Source organism: Carlito syrichta, unplaced genomic scaffold (assembly GCF_000164805.1).
Source record: "Carlito syrichta isolate Samal-C Ts95f unplaced genomic scaffold, Tarsius_syrichta-2.0.1 Scaffold245254, whole genome shotgun sequence".
Lineage (NCBI taxonomy): Eukaryota > Metazoa > Chordata > Mammalia > Primates > Tarsiidae > Carlito > Carlito syrichta.
Genome location: NW_007189350.1, coordinates 206,265 through 223,720, shown reverse-complemented (window position 1 = coordinate 223,720; position 17,456 = coordinate 206,265). Strand labels below are relative to the sequence as shown.

The 17,456-nt window shown below is 38.5% G+C and overlaps 1 protein-coding gene across 1 annotated transcript in view; it reads left to right on the top strand.

Annotated features, from left to right (window-relative positions):
• Nucleotides 1-17,456, top strand: part of TENM1 (teneurin transmembrane protein 1) — a gene marked incomplete at its 5' end in the record, with an annotated part of 121,118 nt that overhangs the window by 35,616 nt on the left and 68,046 nt on the right. Inside the window, one exon of the mRNA XM_008051919.2 lies at nt 13,249-13,403. Coding sequence (XP_008050110.2) covers nt 13,249-13,403 — 155 coding nt within the window. The remainder of the gene's footprint in view (nt 1-13,248; nt 13,404-17,456) is intronic.

Here is a 17,456-nt window from a genome sequence, read left to right as displayed (position 1 = left end):
TTGCAAGTATTCAAATCAGTTTGTGTATTGTAATTCATGAGGCTAGACTTGCATTGAGTCTTGAAAGATGAGCAGTATTTAGAGCCGGGCTCAGTGGCTCAGCCTGTAATCCCGCTTGTGCCACTACACTTCAGATTGGGCAACAGAGTGAGACTCCAACTCAAAAAAAAAAAAAGAAAAAGAAAAAGAAAGATGAGCAGTATTTGGATAGTAGGAGAAAGAAGAGGCATTTCAGGCACAAGAAATGGTGCAGGCAAAACTGTAGTAATGGGGAAGTATGTTTCAGAGCCAGTGCATAGACCAGTTTGACTGGAGTAATATTGCAGGATCCCATACAGACTGATCAACACGGTCAAAATGGAGGAGGTGCTGCAAAATTATACCTAGGGCTCCTGCCATCTAAATCAAACCAGGCTGAAGCAGGTAATCATGGAACAGATAAACCACAACATGATGCCAGAAAACTGTTCATCAAAAACTTAAATAAATATTAACATCATTTATGTTAATCTTTCAGGAAGATTTTGCAAGCAGAATAGAAGTTATTTTATGTTATCTTTACAATAATCTACTGACATGGCAGCTCAGCTTTTATTCTCATCATTAGACAAAGGTATAAACCTGAGGACTGGGGGATTATGTAAATTTGTTAAAGTCACAGTCAGTCTCACAACTGAATCTTCCAGCTTTCATTCCCAGACTAATTTCTCCTACTCTCGTCTCTCTCATGAACTTGTCTGGGTGATTAGGATTAGAGGAAAAACAGGCTGGCAAATGGCTTTGGGAACTCCAATCTCAATCAAGACAGGGCTAGGGAAGTCATCAGCCTCCTTTAAACAAAGCTTTTTAAATACCTTTCAGTGTCACCTTCTTGTACCCACAGATTATCAAACTTGTAGGTCAGAATGTGAAAAGAAAAAACGGTAAAATAAGTTATTTGTCTCATTAAACAACTGTGTTGACTAACTTTTGCTTTTACTCAGCTGTCACATTTGTTTATGTGTGTGTGCCATTGCTGTATTCATGTATTCTTGGTTGTATTAATATATTCTTGATTGAGCCCAAATTGGTCCTCCTAAATGTCTCTTGAACTTCCATTTAAAAGGTTTAAAACTTGTATTCACGCAGTACTCATTACCTTGCCTTACCTTTTGCAAATGACTGTCTACTACTCTTGACTTTTTGAACTTCTCTTCTAGCTTTAGCTTCATTAGTCAAAGATGTACAGGTGTTGGAAGAATTTTAAATGGGCCTTCTGTGTTGTTTTTTAATGGGCAGTATATGCAAATAATTATCCTAAAGAAATTTTAATTCTTCTTGAGTTAGGTCACTTTTGTGAAAACTAAGCACTGCCGGCTTAATTTTTCATATCCTGCTTTTATTGAATATTCAGGCCAAGGTATTCTACTGAGTTTGTTTTTTTGTTAGAACCTCTTGGTCATTCACATACCTTGAGAAAAACACATTTTTCCCTCGAGAGCAACAACTGCAATTAGTTTTTTGCTGGTCCATGGGCAATAAGTGAACTTTTTCTTCCTTGGGCTAATTGCTCACTAAGGTTCTTGTGTGGCAGTTTGTTTCCTTAGGATGACAGAGGCATTTCTTGCAAATGTATCTGGATAGTGTCCCAGATATAGTTGCTTGATGTTTGAAGAATTTCTAAAGGGGGGGGATATAAAATATTCAACTCAGATTTAGTAAGCCTCATTTATCCTAGCCCATATGTACTGAGTTCCCTTAAATCTCAGCCTGCAGGCATCTTCTGAGCAAAAACTCTAGCACAAAAATAAAACAAAAGATGTGCATTTCAACTTGAGCTAGAACCATCTCCTTACTTGAATCTCTCTCTCTCTCTCTCTCTCTCTCTCTCTCTCTCTCACACACACACACACACACACACACACACACACACACACACACACACATACACACACCTCTATAAAGCAAAGAACAATAACTTCCATCATTATTAGTGTCTGGTTTTGCTGTTAAATGTTGGGACACCACCACCACTTTTGGCCCAGGCTCTTCCTTAGTCAGTTGCACAGGTTGGAGCTTTATTTTTTGATTCTGTGTGTGATTCTGTGTAACCATCTTATAAAAGGCTTTTACATCAATAGTTCACTGGTGCAGTATTTCCCCCCAAGCTAGCAAAATTATTTTCAACCACTGACTCTTCTCTGTGGTGAATCTAGCATAGGACATTCTACTACTGACAAGGGTTACACAGTGCTTTATGGACTTAGACTTTATACTATGTCTGTCCAACATAGAAAAGCCTAAAATGGTTAGATATTGATATTTAGGTGCTGCATTTAAAAAAAGTTGAGTGCAGTGGCTCAGCCTGTAATCCCGTGCCTTTGGGAAGCTGAGGTGAGTGGATTGCCTGAGCCCGCGGGTTCCAGACCCGCCTGGGCAGGGAGACCTCATCTCTACAATAAATCAAAAAATCAGCCGAGCGTAGTAGCGCATGCCTGTAATTCCAGCTACTGGGAAGGCTGAGGCGGAAGGATCGCCGGAGCCAGCAGGTCGAGGCTGCGGTGGCCGGGAGCGGCCAATGCACTCCAGTCCGGGCGACAGAGTGAGACTTCAACTCAAAAAAAAAAGAGAGTAGCCGGGCTCTGTGGCTCAGCCTGTAATCCCGCGCCTTTGGGAGGCTGAGATGAGTGGATTGTCTGAGCCCGCGGGTTCGAGACCCGCCTGGGCAGCGAGACCTCATCTCGACAATAAATCAAAAAATCAGCTGGGCGTGGTAGCGCATGCCTGTAATTCCGGCTACTCGGAAGGCTGAGGCGGGAGGATCGCGGAGCCCAGCGGGTCAAGGCTGCGGTGGCCGGGAGCGGCCACTGCACTCCAGTCTGGGCGACAGAGTGAGACTCCAACTCAAAAAAAAAAAAAAAAGTTGATGATAAAAAAAAGTCTAAAATGTTCAAGCAGGCCTTGTATGGAAATATTTGACTATGATTCCAGTCTTAGAAAAGTCACTTTCAGGAAGAAGTATAGCAATGACTGCGCAATTAGGATACCACTTAACACCACCATAACTTTATCCTCTTCCAAGTATTTTCATTTAATTGCATCTTATGAGCATCATGCCATTTTACCCTGTGTAGTAGGTAGTGTGCAAGTTAGGAAATCAAGACACTGAGAGACTAAATACTTTATCCAAAGTCCTATAGCTAATCTGTAACAAAAGTCAGCCTGGTACACAGATCCCCTGATCTCACCCTGTCCCCTCAGCTTTCCTTTATGTTCCCTCAGCTTTCCTTTATGTGGTCCACAGTGAAGCAAATTAAGACAAAATCTTGAGGCACTTAAGTTCCTTTTACTAGGAAACTTAAGTGCCTAAAGTTGGATGAGATCAGGACACAAAGCTATGTTAACAGAGCAAACTGGATTTTGGTGGGGAGACAGTGAGCTATCCAGTATAGCTATCCACATGAGTCAAATTCATTTGCACCTAATGCCATCTATGATCCTTTAGCTATTTGCTCTCGGTTGTCACCCCCACCCCTCTCCCATACTCCAATCATCGCTAATTGATAGGGGACTGTATTTCTCTTAAAGGTCTTTAGAGAAAGAGATTGTCATTGCATCCTTTGTAGATGAATTTTTGGAAAAATTCATATACAGCTTTTGAACTCATGGCATACTTTATTTCAGTCAAGTTAGATGTGTTTCAATGTAATGCATGAAAATTTAGTCTATAATTCAAGGAAACTTTATTGAACATGTGTGCCCAAGTCTACAGAATTTGTTGAGATACAAAAATAAATCATAAAATCCAGTTCTTGCCCTCAAGGAGCTTATTGCCTAGACAGACCATGACTGAAGAATTTACATTAAAAAAATAAATAACAGCTTCTGTGGGTTAGAAAAGAAAAAGATCATGATGAACTGGAATTTGCAGGGAAGGCATCATGAAAGAGGAACATCTTGTAAAAGTCTTTAAAAATAACTAGGATTTGGGTTGGTGAATGTATTAGACCAAGTTAACAACTATATTAAGCAAAATTCTCAATTATATTAAACACACACACACACATATATATAATATCAATGGCTTAACAAAATAGCAATTTATTTATTGCTCACATTGCAGTTTAATATGGGTTGCCCAGGATTGGAAAAAACTCTGCTCCAAACAGTGATCCAGGGAACTAGGCATATTATATCTAGTGACTCCTCAATGCCTTAGGCCTCAGAGTCCTCCAGTGGATGCCTTACACACACCTAGTCTACAGGGGAAGGGGGTGACACACAGAGGAGCTGAACAGAGGTTTTTTTTAAGGACCAGGCGTACATCACTTCTACCCACACCTAACCACAGAAGAGGCAGGGAAATATAATCTAGCTCTGTTGCCAGAAAGAAAAATAAATTGGATAATCTGAACACCTAGCATTGTCTCTGCCATACTAAAGAGGAAAGGACTTTATTTTATTTTTTATTGATACCTAATAGATGTATTTTCAGGGTACATGTGATAATGTAATACATTCATATAATTTGTAAGGATCAAATCAGTGTAAGTGGGGTATCCATCACATTAAATATTTGTTTTTTTCTTTATGCTAGAAACATTCCAATTATTTTCTTCTAACTATTTTGAAATATACAATAGATTATTGTGAACTATAGTTACCCTACTCTACTATCAAATACTAGGTCTTATTTCTTCTATATAACTGCATGTTGGTATCCATTAATCAAATTTTTTTTGCTCCCCTTACCCATTCTTCCCCCATTCTTCCCAGCCACTGATAACCATTATTCTTCTGTCTCCATGAAACCAACATTTTATAGCCCCCACATATGAGTGAGAACATTCGATATTTGTCTTTCTGTGCTTGGCTTATTTCACATGGCATAATAACCTCTAGTTCTATACATGTTGCTGCAAGTGACAGGCTTTCATTTTTTATGGCTGAATAATATTACACTGTGTATATATTTCACATTTTCTTTATCCATTAATCCATTGATGGGCACTAAGATTGATCGTATATTTTGGCTATTGTGAATAGTGCTGCAACAAACATAGGAATGCAGATATCTCTTTGATATATTGATGCCCTTTATTTTGAATATGTACCTAGTGGTGGAATTGCTGGATCATATGGAATTGTATTTTTAGTTTTTTGAGGAGCTGCCATGCGGTTTTCCATTGTGGTTGCACTAATTTACAGTCCTACCAAAAGTGTACAAAATTCCCCTTTCTTCACATTCTTTTTTTTTTTTAATATGGAACGCTTCACAAATTTGCGTGTCATCCTTGCGCAGGGGCCATAGCTAATCTTCTCTGTATCGTTCCAATTTTAGTATATGTGCTGCCGAAGAGAGCACTCTTCACATTCTTACTAGCATCGTTATTCCCTGTCCTTCTTGTAAAAGTCATTTTAACTGGAGTGGAATTATATCTTATTGTGTGGGGCCTCCTTTTTAGGTAATAGCTTATATGATAGTAATCAAATTACTACATCCCCCACAACATAAAAACTCTTTAGTACTTTCTCGAAACTCATCAGCTTTGTAGAGATGAAGCCACAAAATATCTTTGAAGAATAATTCTGAAGAGATCTAGGAGATCTATAGGAATACAATAATTTTTAACAATACCTTTGGAGGGGTCAGAGATCCCTTTGACAATCTAACAAAAGCAATGGACTCTCTACCCATGACAGTACTCACACAAAAAACATTTTGCAGATAACTTCATGGAGTTTCTGAGTCTCCTTAAACTAGTCTGCGCCCCAACCCTGTGGTAAAACAATAACTTCATCTAAGTTACATGGTATAGTGGTTAAGAGGATGAGCATTGAACTCAGATAACATGAGCTAAATGTAGTAATTTCTAGGTATGTAACCAGGAGTTAGTCACTCCAACTTTCAGCATCTCCATATCCTAAAAAGGCAGCTTGTGACACACTACTCCACAAGACTGTTGTGAAGATTAAATGAGAAAACGTATGAAAGAATCCAGCACAGTACCTGTCATATCATAGTACTCTCAGAAAATGGAAATGGTTACTATCCAGTAATATTAGTTGTCCTTCATGGGTTTTCAGTGGTGCTCCCTGGATTTCATTCTAGATTCATCAGAAATTCAGCATGGCTCTTCAGATTTCAGCTTACAAATCACTTAACTCTGAGAATCATTTGTGACCTTCATTTCCCCAGAACTTCCCCCGAGTCTACTCCCACAGCACCTTGGCCTTGCCCCAAACTAGTTCCTATCTCATGGCATTGTCATTGTATGGTTATTTTTCCATCTCTCCCCACCAGTTTCCAAACTCCTTTTGGATAATGCCATGTCTGTTTTATACTCTCCTGTACCCCCAGTGCCAGGACAGAGATTCACACATAATGGGTATAAAATAAATCTTGAATAAATTAATAAGAGGTAAAAACAACTTCCTTAGTAGGCTTTTAGAAAAATAGTGGTTGGTGGAGATGAGAGAGTTGTTCGTTCCCTTTCTCTCACAGCAAAGCTGAAGTCTAAAGCTTTAAGAGGATTGGAAGGAACTGAGAAGAAGACAAATACTAAAAACTGGCCTTGTCTGTATTTCTCTCAACTAGAATTATTGGTTAACTAACCCACAAATCTACTGTTTTTGTAATAACTCTAAAGCCCTTTAAGGTATTTTTTCAGTCATCAAAGAAAAAGGACATCTCAGTCAGCAGAATATTAGTTTGAATGTTCATTATTTTTAATTTGTGTTTAATTTCTCTGGAAATTGATCTTTACTGGTTAGACTATACTATGACTTTTTTATTAACCAGAATCTCTAAATAACTCACAGCATTCACTAGTCATATAATTTTACAGTGAGTTTATTAGTGTCTCCTATTGGAGAAATCCTGATCTCACTGTTTTTTGTTTTTTATTGATTTTTTTTTAACTTTTAAATTTTTTACTTTAAAGATGTGGGGTACAATTCAAGGTTAGGTATACAAATGTTCATTATGCAGTAACCCTTGTTGATGAGGTGTGCCCCCACCCCACTACTGCCAATCTCACCCCCCCCCCCCCGGCAATTTCCCACTACTGCCAATCCCTTTCTTTTATTTATTCAATTTCTTTTTTGAATCGGAGTCTCACTCCATTGCCCAGGCTGGAGTGCAGTGGCACGCTCACGGCCACCCCAGCGTCAACCTGCTGGTCTCAGCAGGCGATCCTTCCGCTCCAGCCTTCCAAGTAGCCAGAACTACAGGCATGCGCTAACACACCGGGCTAACTTTTTCATTTATTGTAGAGACGAGGTCTCACCAAGTTGCCCAGGCTGGTCTCGAACCCGTGGGCTCAGGCAATCCTCTCACCCCGGCCTCCCAAAGTGCTGGAATTACAGGCTTGAGCCACCACGCCTGGCTGCCAATACCTTTCTTATAGTATTATGATAATTGTTCAAGATCTGATTATGAGAACATATGGTACTCTGTTTTTTTGTTTCTATGATAGATCACTGAGTATGATAGACTCTAAATCCATCCAAGTTGCTGCAAAGTCTATATGTTTGTCATTCTTTATGGCTGCATAATATTCTATTGTGTACGTGTGCCACTTTTTTTAAAATCTGGTCCAGCTTTGCTGGGCAGCATGGTTGGTTCCATGTTTTTGCTATTATGAACAGAGCTGCAACAAACATGCATGTGCAAGCATCTTTTTTGTAGAATGATTTGAGTTCCTCTGGGTATATTCCCAATAGGGGGATTGCTGGATCATATGGAAGGTCAACTTCTAGTTCTTTCAGAAATCACCACACTGTTTTCCAAAGAAGTTGCACTAGTTTGCATTCCCACCAGCAGTGTAGAAGTGCTCCTTTTTCTCTGCATCCTTGCCAGCATCTGTTGTTTGTTTTATTAGATGGCCACTCTTATTGGGGTTTGGTGGTATCTCAGTGTGGTGTTGATTTGCATTACTCTGATGATTAGTGAGGCTGGGTACTTTTTCATGTGTCTGTTGGCTGTCTGTAAATCTTCTTTTGAGAAGTGTCTATTCTTGTCTTTTGCCCACTTTTTAATGGGGCTGTTTGTTTTGTTTGTTTTTCTTTCAGCACGTTTGAGCTCCTTCTTTGTCAGATATACAGTTGGCAAATAATTTTTCCCATTCTGTGGGCTGTCTCCCCGCTCTTTTGATGGTTTCTTTTGCTTTGCAGAAGTTTGTCAGTTTGATGAGGTCCCACTTTTCTATCTTATCTCTCATGGCATGGGCACTTGGGGTTTTGATCAGCAATTGGTTGCCAGTTCCAATTTCCATAAGGGTGTCTCCTGCATTTTCTAAGATTCTTATAGTTTGAGGTTTTATGTTTAGATCTTATCTCATTGTTAACCACACAGTGAAATCATCACAGGTGGTCATTAAACTCTGCCTCCTTTCAACCCCCAGTGACACACAGATATCTGTGAACTCTCCAAATTCTGGAAGCTATATTTAATGACTACCTAGTAAGAGAATTTATCAGGTTTATTGTGTGTAGGTAACTTGGCTCGTTCTGATGCCAGAGGATAATTAAGTGGACAGTAGTCAGATGGGTTGGAGAATACACTTTTCTGCCTAGTAGAGTGTTTCCATGTATATAACACACATGATACCAATTTTCAGAGAATTGGAATGCATATGAACAAAGCAAAATACTTTAATCTCTCTCTGATTTAAAGAACAGTTACACAATTCAACACACACAGTACTGGAGATTGAGCTGATGCCATATTGAGCTTAGGACATTCCCTGGAAGTTGATTTAGCCATTTATCTCTGTCTCATAAAATTAAAGAGCAGATTGTGGTAGAAAAAAATCCAGTATTTCAGTTTTCTGGTTACTAGAACTATAGATGAAGAGAATATTATGACTATTTTCCAAAGGTTATTTTCTGAAAGATGTTTCATTTTTCATATAGAAATAATAAAAATGTAGGTTGTCTCAATAGCTGTAATTTTAAAAAATTAAGTAGAGCGATGCCTTCTGCCAACATTTTAAATTGGCATTCCGCACAGCCAAAAACTCTGATCTTCACTGTTACCTAATCTGGGATTTTAACTACTATTTCCAGGCTATTAAGTGCCACATCTGGACTCCTAGTGATTACATCAGGATGCCCCTGTTCTTTCCATATTGATCAGCAGCGTCCTTTTCCCCAACAGTTGATAAATTTATTAGTAACTATCCAGGCTGCCCCAGCTTTAGGCAATTGTCTTCTTAAGAATTATAGTATTTATTCATTGGAGGATAATAAGACAAGGGAAGAAGTCAAATAATTTCACTTATAACTTGCAGCTGTTTTATACAGAGCACTGCTTCACAGAGAAGAGAGCCTGCAGTTTATATATTATACAATGTCCCTTCTTTGCATGAGACATTGTGAATAATTTTTTTACAAGATGCACTTTATTTATGGGCAGGTCCCTCCATAGAAAGAGCTTGTTAGGGCTTAATGCTGATGAATGGAGACAGCACCATTCACACCTGCAGGTTATGGTCTGTCAGTGCTTTCATTATATGCACTAATTTACAAGGATTTATTTATTTTCTCCCAAAGTGTATAAATGTGCTCCAAGTTAAACATGCTGTCTGGGCATCTGAGGCCAATGTATTCCTTGGTAGAGGGAATGGGTTGGGCAGGGAGACTCAAACTATTGAGTGTGGTTCTTCCCACCTCCACCCCCAACTACCTGCATTACTGACTAACCTTGAGGTAATATCTGAGATACATGTTTCTTTTTCTTCCTTTAAAAATGATTACTAGTTACAATTTTAAAATTTGGAAGTGGTTTTCTTAATGCAGCTTCAATCTTTTCTTATCCAAAGACTGTACCTTTGATTGTATTATAAGTGCTAATGAAAACACTATTAGTAAACACATCAATGGCAATAACCATTGGAAAAAATTTGCCCACAACATTGGGTACCAAGTTTTTGAGTGCAACACTATCAAAATATGAAAGTAAATTGAATTGGCAGATTTTGCTAGCCCCAGATGACTTTATGTGATCTGAAATCACTCACATGCCCATCTCTGAAGAGTAAGCTTAAAATATATACTGGGCATGTGTCACCTCCTTCCATTCAGACTAACAAGAAATAATAGGTCTATTGCCTCATCACAATCCTTGAGTTATAACAATACTCATTATGGGAGGGGAAACCTCCTCCAGATAATGAACAAAGTAATTCTCTTTTTCCTGCTTAGGATCTCAAATTTGGTTTTTGCCATCAGAGAAAACTAAATACCCCTTAAACTTTTCCAGTGAAGAGGTTACAAACTAGTTGCTTGGGGAGTTTGTTTGTGGGTCAGTTGGCTGGTTGGTTGGTTTGTTGGTTAGTTTCGGTTGGTTGGTTGGCTGGGAAGGGAATAGAAGGGAAGGGAAGGAAAACATGAGCATATAAAATATACCTAGGTGTATTTATAAAGCACCTATCACACAGTTTCCTCAAAGCCCTTTATATTAATACTATTTATTTTCAACCCCAAACATAAGTAACCCAATCAGAGTTAATTATAGAGTCTCAAGGAAAAAGGAATTTGGACCATGATAAAAAGAAGTTGCTACACAAATAAATGAAAGGAGAATATTCTACAAACTATCAGCACAATAAGCCCTGGAGGCAAATAGTGAGTATAAGACCAACTTATTTCAAGGACACTCTACAGACTTACTTCAAAGGACACTCATCTGTGGAACTCGGCTGGCGTGAACAGAGACAGAAGTTCACAGTGTTTAAAACTTCACAAAAACTAAAAATGGGAAAACCATGCAAAGTCCAAGATTATCCTCCCTGCATCAGCCTAAATTTTGCACTTTCATGGGGATGATAGGTGTGATAGTCAAGAAACAGGATTGTCCTACCTGATATCCTACCTGATGTCTGCATAAAGATGTAAAGAGCTTTCTATATATACTAGTTAGGAATACACTTTTTTCTCTGTACCTTTTGTGAGCTTGCTCACACTTTCAGGGTATCAGATTCTCTAAGTTTATTACCTCCTCGTAAGAGCAACACTTGACATTATTTTTAATGTATTTAACTTAACTTTCAGATTATTCCTCATAGTCTTAGTTGCGGTATATCTAGATTCTTTATCCTTTGGCCCTCACAGAGCCTAGCGTACTGGCGTTCAGAACATATTTATTAAATGATTCATGATTTCATACAGTTCGAGCACATCTCAGCCTTTCTCTTTCCAGATTTGAATCATGATCTGTCAGTTCATCCTCTTATGACAGTCAATTTTAAATTTTAAATTCAACAACATTGAATATAGAGGTCACAGAAGGTCGTCCCAAATCATAGGCCTTCCACAAACCAGACCAAATTCTAGGCAGTCAAGAACTTGATTTTACTAAAACAAAATCAAAAGGAAAAAAGTTCCCCTTAGTTCACCTTCAGCCCAAATGTTCTACTGATGAAATTTGACCTACCCCAATCTTGTCTTTTATTGTACCCTACATCTTTAAAATAAAAAAGTAATAAAATTTTAAAAAGTCTTTTTATAAGCCTCCTTAAAGGTCCTGATGCCCCTAAAAAGGATAAAAAGATTTATTGACATGGAATTTTCTTTGGAAAAGTTTGGACATGCTGGTTTCCTTGGAGAACTCACCAAAACATAGATGATTTTAGAAATATTCAGGGAGCACTAAAACAAATCTATAACATCTAGAGATGTTCAAGATTAATACTTCATGAGGAACATCAGGATTGATCAAAGTATACCATAAAACCAAGTCTTGATATTAACCTCCTGCAACGAATTAGCTCATCTAAAAGCAGTTTGTTAAATTGTGTTTACAAACTGTCATTAGATATATTCACGTTTTGCTAGGAAATTGGTGTGTGTTGTGTTGTGTTAACTGGACATGCTTGTTAGTACAGAAGTTCCTAACTTTAATATACACTCAGTGAGTTTCACCTCATCTGGATAAAGAAGAGAGGAGAAAAGACTGAATTGTAGGCTAGTTTGAAAAATGTCACGTGGTTATTTTCAAGAGCACTGTCAAAAGCACCAAGGGAAACATGAGTTGAGCCACATGTTCAAGTGTGTCTGATGCTTTTTATATGTATTGTTTAATGTGGTACAACAACCTAGGTATAGAGTAAGCAGCTCATGTCAAAGACTGACCCTGTCTTAAAACTGAGCCCTAAGCCAGGCTCGGTATCTCAGCCTGTAATCCTGCGCCTTTGGGAGGCTGAGGTGAGTGGATTGCCTGAGCCCGTGGGTTCGAGACCCGCCTGGGCAGGCGAGACCTCATCTCTACAATAAATCAAAAAATTAGCTGGGCATGGTAGCGCGTGCCTGTAGTTCCAGCTACTTGGAAAGCTGAGGTGGAAGGATCGCCGGAGCCCGGCAGGTCGAGGTTGCACTCCAGTCTGGGCGACAGAGTGAGACTCCAACTCAAAATTAAAAAAAAAAAAAACTGAGCCCTGTCTCATCCCGGGCAAATCAGAACAGTGGCTCACCTTAGTTAGGTAAGACAGGTCTTATGAAAAAGGAGGTGGAAATTTGGAAAGAAGTGGCTTAATCAAAGTTATACATCTGTTGTAAGTGGTGCATTCAGTATTAGAACCCAAGCCTTCTAACTGCTATCATAGTAAACATTCCAAGAAACCAGTCTGTAATTAATACAGTGCATAAAAACTCCTGTGAAAATTGTATTGGTTTTATTTTTTTTCTAAAAGCTTCTCCAGTCTCTTTGTAATGCCATAATTGTACTCTCCAACTCCTCCTTTTTAATAGATAATATACATGAAAAAAACTCATCCCAGTTTATCAGAATTATTATAAACCCTCTGCTAACCAAGTGTGAATTGATGAAAATAATTGTAATGCTTTTCAAGTCAGTAATTTCCTAATATAACCATGAAAATAAGCAGCAGCCTGTGTGTCCTCATCCTAAAAGAAATGCAACATGCACAACCTCCTCTGTCTTTTCCCACTTATTTTAAGAAAAGATTTTTTTTTCTGTTTATAGGGGTAATAAACTATCAAGGGGGTGGAAATGTAAAACTGAACAAAACAAAATTATTAGACCTGGCTTTATCTTTGTATGTTACTTTTTGTCACTTCTTCTCAAGACACAGAAGTGAATGTTTGTCTCAACGAACCACCCTCATTACTGTCCTGTCTGTACCGAGCAAAATGGAATCCATATGTCTTTAAAATGCCTTTCCATTGCTATGGTTTTTTTCAAAATACTGATCTTCGTGAAATTGTGGCCCACTAGACTCCTAATGCTCATTTGCACTTTCCCAACAGGCATCACAGTTGATAGGCATGGATTCATTTACTTTGTGGATGGGACTATGATTCGGAGAATTGATGAGAATGCTGTGATCACAACGGTAATCGGCTCAAATGGTCTGACTTCCACACAGCCACTGAGCTGTGACTCAGGAATGGACATCACTCAGGTAGGCACCACTGGTTTTCAAGTGTTATCACCATTTGGCATCATGGAAATGGATAACAATTTTCTCATATAGAAATTAGGTAGAAAGGAGGTCTGGTGTATCTGTTATAACACCAGATAGCAAAAGATTCTCTTTATGTAAGTTACTCTTTTCCTCCTCAGAAAAACTTAGAAGAAAACAGAAAGCTAGAATAAAAGTAGTGCTAGATGGAATATTGGCATAACAATTAGAATAAAGTCTCTCAAATTTGAATCAATTAGAAGCGAATCTCATTTATTGAATATTTTTCAAGGTATGTAATTTTATTAGTTTTAAATTAAACAATAACTTGAATTTGGAAAAGTAATGACTACTATAGCTCTTTGGAAATCTTTTTAAAATGAATATATGAGCATGACTTGCTATTCGTGTGTATACAAATAGCTATTTCTAGGATGTTTGAAAATGTTCTTGAGTAAAAACAACCCCCTCTGAGATTTGTTTTACATTTATTTAGGAATTTTGTTTAGGCTACTGAGAATAAAAGATAAAATTCTATGTCACTGTAATCTGGGTCCAAAATTCTGATTTTACCACAATTCTCCAAAATCAGAATTAGTCATGTAGAGAGGTTATAGAGCATCCAGCACAGTCCCAGTATTCTGTGGATGGCACAAAAGTTTGATATGTAAAATGAAGAAAATAGATTAAACAGTCCTCCAAAGAACTCTCCAGTTCTAAAATCCCATAAATCTGTGACTCCAATGAAGTAGATTATTAAATAATCATTTCCAAAAATTAGAGTGGATGTTGAGAGTTTTAGAATTGATTAGTGTATCAGAAAGGATGGTTTTGGCTGCCAGTAATAAAACACTTGTCTAGCCAGGCTCCGTGGCTCAGCCTGTAATCCCGCGCTTCGGGAGGCAGAGGTGAGTGGATTGCCTGAGCCCGCGGGTTCGAGACCCGCCTGGGCAACTTGGCGAGACCTCATCTCTACAAGAAATCAAAAAATTAGCCGGGCATGGTAGCGCGCACCTGTAGTTCCAGCTACTTGGAAGGCTGAGGCGGAAGGATCGCCGGAGCCCAGTAGGTCGAGGCTGCAGTGGTCGGGAGCAGCCACTGGACTCCAGTCTGTCGACAGAGTGAGACTGCAACTCAAAAAAATAAATAAGTAAAAATAAAAAAAAAATAAAACACTTGCCTAAAAGTCGTTTAAACAATAAGGTTTTATCATCTCACATAATGAGATGTCCAGAAGCAAAAATGTCAGCAGATTTCCTTCTTGTGTCACATTGACCAGAACTGAGTCACATGCTCATGCCTTCACCAGTTACTGGCAAAATGGAAATGTGATTTTCATAAGATTCAGACCCTTGGGAACTGGCTCCCCTTCTATAAGAATACTGCTACCTGATTCTACCTGAACCAAAGTCAGGGTTATGTTGTCAAGGAAAGGTTGCTGTGGGGTAGGCAACCAGCAGTGTCCTCCGCAGTTAGGATATTTCTTTTACTTCATTTGTCATACCACCTAAAACCTAGGAAAACACTGAAAGTAAAGAGAACACATCACCCAGAAACCTCGCCTTAGTCATTATTTCCAATATCCCCTCCCACCTATACCCACCATACACATCTCTTTAAAACACTAGAAATGGTCCTGTTTGAGACTTCTTTTCTCTTTGTCCATGCCCTGCCCTGCCCTGGAAACTCAGAAAAATGGTCAAATATAATCAACTATAAAAATAAAATGGATTAGGCCTGGAAAACTGACAAGATTAACAAACCATTCTTAGTAAAGATTTGAGTGGATCAGGCTATCAAGTCCTAGAACAGTCTAACTTTGTATGACTCAAAATTCTACAGAAGTCAAGGCAAAATAGCACTACTTATGACGGGAAGGGTGTGAGTGTATTTATATGGGGGAAGGGGAAGAAAAAAGATACACATGTATGATTCACTTGTGAGTTATTTTTAACTTAAAATAAGACATTTAGTATTCCAATTAGTCAGTTCTAAGCAACTTTTCTCTTTCTGTATGGAAAAGTTATGCTGAAATGAGAATTATTTGTCTACATAGAACAAACGTGATCCATATCACCATGGATGGATTCTTTTTCACATGACACTTTCCAAACATAATTGCCACCATAAAATCTACCTCATCTTTTTCAGTTGGGATGTATAATGCAGCCCACTGAAAAGGAAACCTGGCAACCAAAAGATAGAATCACATTTTCTCTTTGGCATTTCATTCCAAGCCTCAGTTTCTCTGAAGTACCTTCCTTTCCTTTTCCTTACTTAGCTTCAGATTTAGAAACACAGTGGATTTGGGGGACATTAAGGATTGCATTAGATAAGAGAAAATGTTAGAAGCCAGCAGGACTTACTAGGAAAGAAAGCAGGCTTTATGTTCAAATTATTTGGAGGCTACCTCATGCTATTCACCATCTCCTGTTTTGTGCTTGAAGCATACTAAAGATTAACTGCAATTTGTCCACTAGACTGGCTCAGATCCAGGAGGCCTTATTGATCTCTACCTTAGTGTCCAGATTATCACCCTCTACCGTATGCTTCTCGTGGCCCCAGTCCCCCAGCCTGAAATTACCTCTTCTTATCCAAATCTCATTCCCCAACCTTCTCACACCTCACCTCTTCCATGGAAACTTTCCCTGATGATTCTAGTCTTCAGTGTTGTATGATTCCCTTACTGGAATTTAATATCATTATGCTTAATATTTAAATTGTTTTTTGTTGGCAAACTGTGTGTCCAATGAGTCTCCCATGGTAGACTGTGTGTTCCTTGAACGTGCATAGTAAGTGCTCAGCAAGCACAGTGAACAAATATATAGCTGGACCAAAAGGACACAATGGTGAAAAGAATATGAAGAAGTAGTGAGAGAGAAAGCTAGAGAGGTAAGTGGGGGGTGAAATGGTGAGGATCTTATTCATGATAGAGTTTTGATTTTATCCAGTGGACAATGAGGAGCCAGTAATAGCATTAAGCAGGGAAATGCAATTTTAAAATAGTATTATGCATGAAAATTATTTTTTAAAGATCATTCTTGGAGAATTAAGTGGAACAAAATTAGTGCTGGAGGCAAGGAGACCACTTAAGAGGCTTAAGTAATCCAGGTGTGACAGGGACAGCACATCTCAATATACAAATAATTAGTGCTTTTCCAAGGGACGACTATACAAATTAAGTTGTCTTCTAATGCTTTTTGGATGTTCAGTTCAGAATTCTTTGGAATATAGCTCTGTGACGAGACTGTCCATGAAGCTGCTCAGCTTTATGCAGGCTACGTACACAAGCAGTGTTAATGGTCGAACCTGAAGTATCACAGTATGGATTGAGAAAGCTAGATGGATTACTGAAATATTGGAGTTAATATCAAAGAACTTGATGACTGACATTGTCATAATTAAGGAAGGATGTAATGGTGGTATCATTCACTGAGACAGGGAATTCAGGAGGAAGAGAAACAAGTTGTAGTGATGGTTGGATAATGGGCTCAGTTTAAGGTACGTTGAGTCTGAGGTGCCTATGTGTCACCCAGGTAAAGGCATCTGACAGGCAAGTGGATATAGCTCTAAAGCTTGAGGTTTGAAATACAGATTAGATTGTAATTACTATTAGTTTATACATGGTAATGGCAAATGAGGGAATGGATGAGATCTCTCAAGAAGGGAACATAACATAAAAGAAGAGAAGGCTTAAGACCAAACTCTGAGGAACACCAATATTCAAGAGAAAGCTGAAGAATGGAAACCCACAAACGACACTGAGAGTAAAAGACCTGGCAAGTCAACGGAAAACCAGGAAGGTGTAAAAAAAAAAAAAGAGAGAGAGAAAGAGACAAGGAAAATAAGCTTTTCAAGAATAAGGGAAGGGTCAATATCAAATGCTGCTTAGAGATCACGGAAAATAAGGTGCTTTTTTAAAGAAACCATTTGTTTTTACATTAGTGATTCTGATAAAAAGTGTTTTGGGTAGAGTGCTGATGAATAGGAGTCAGATTGCAGTGGAATAGTGGGAAGTGAGGAAATGAAGAAAATGAAAATACATAATTTCTT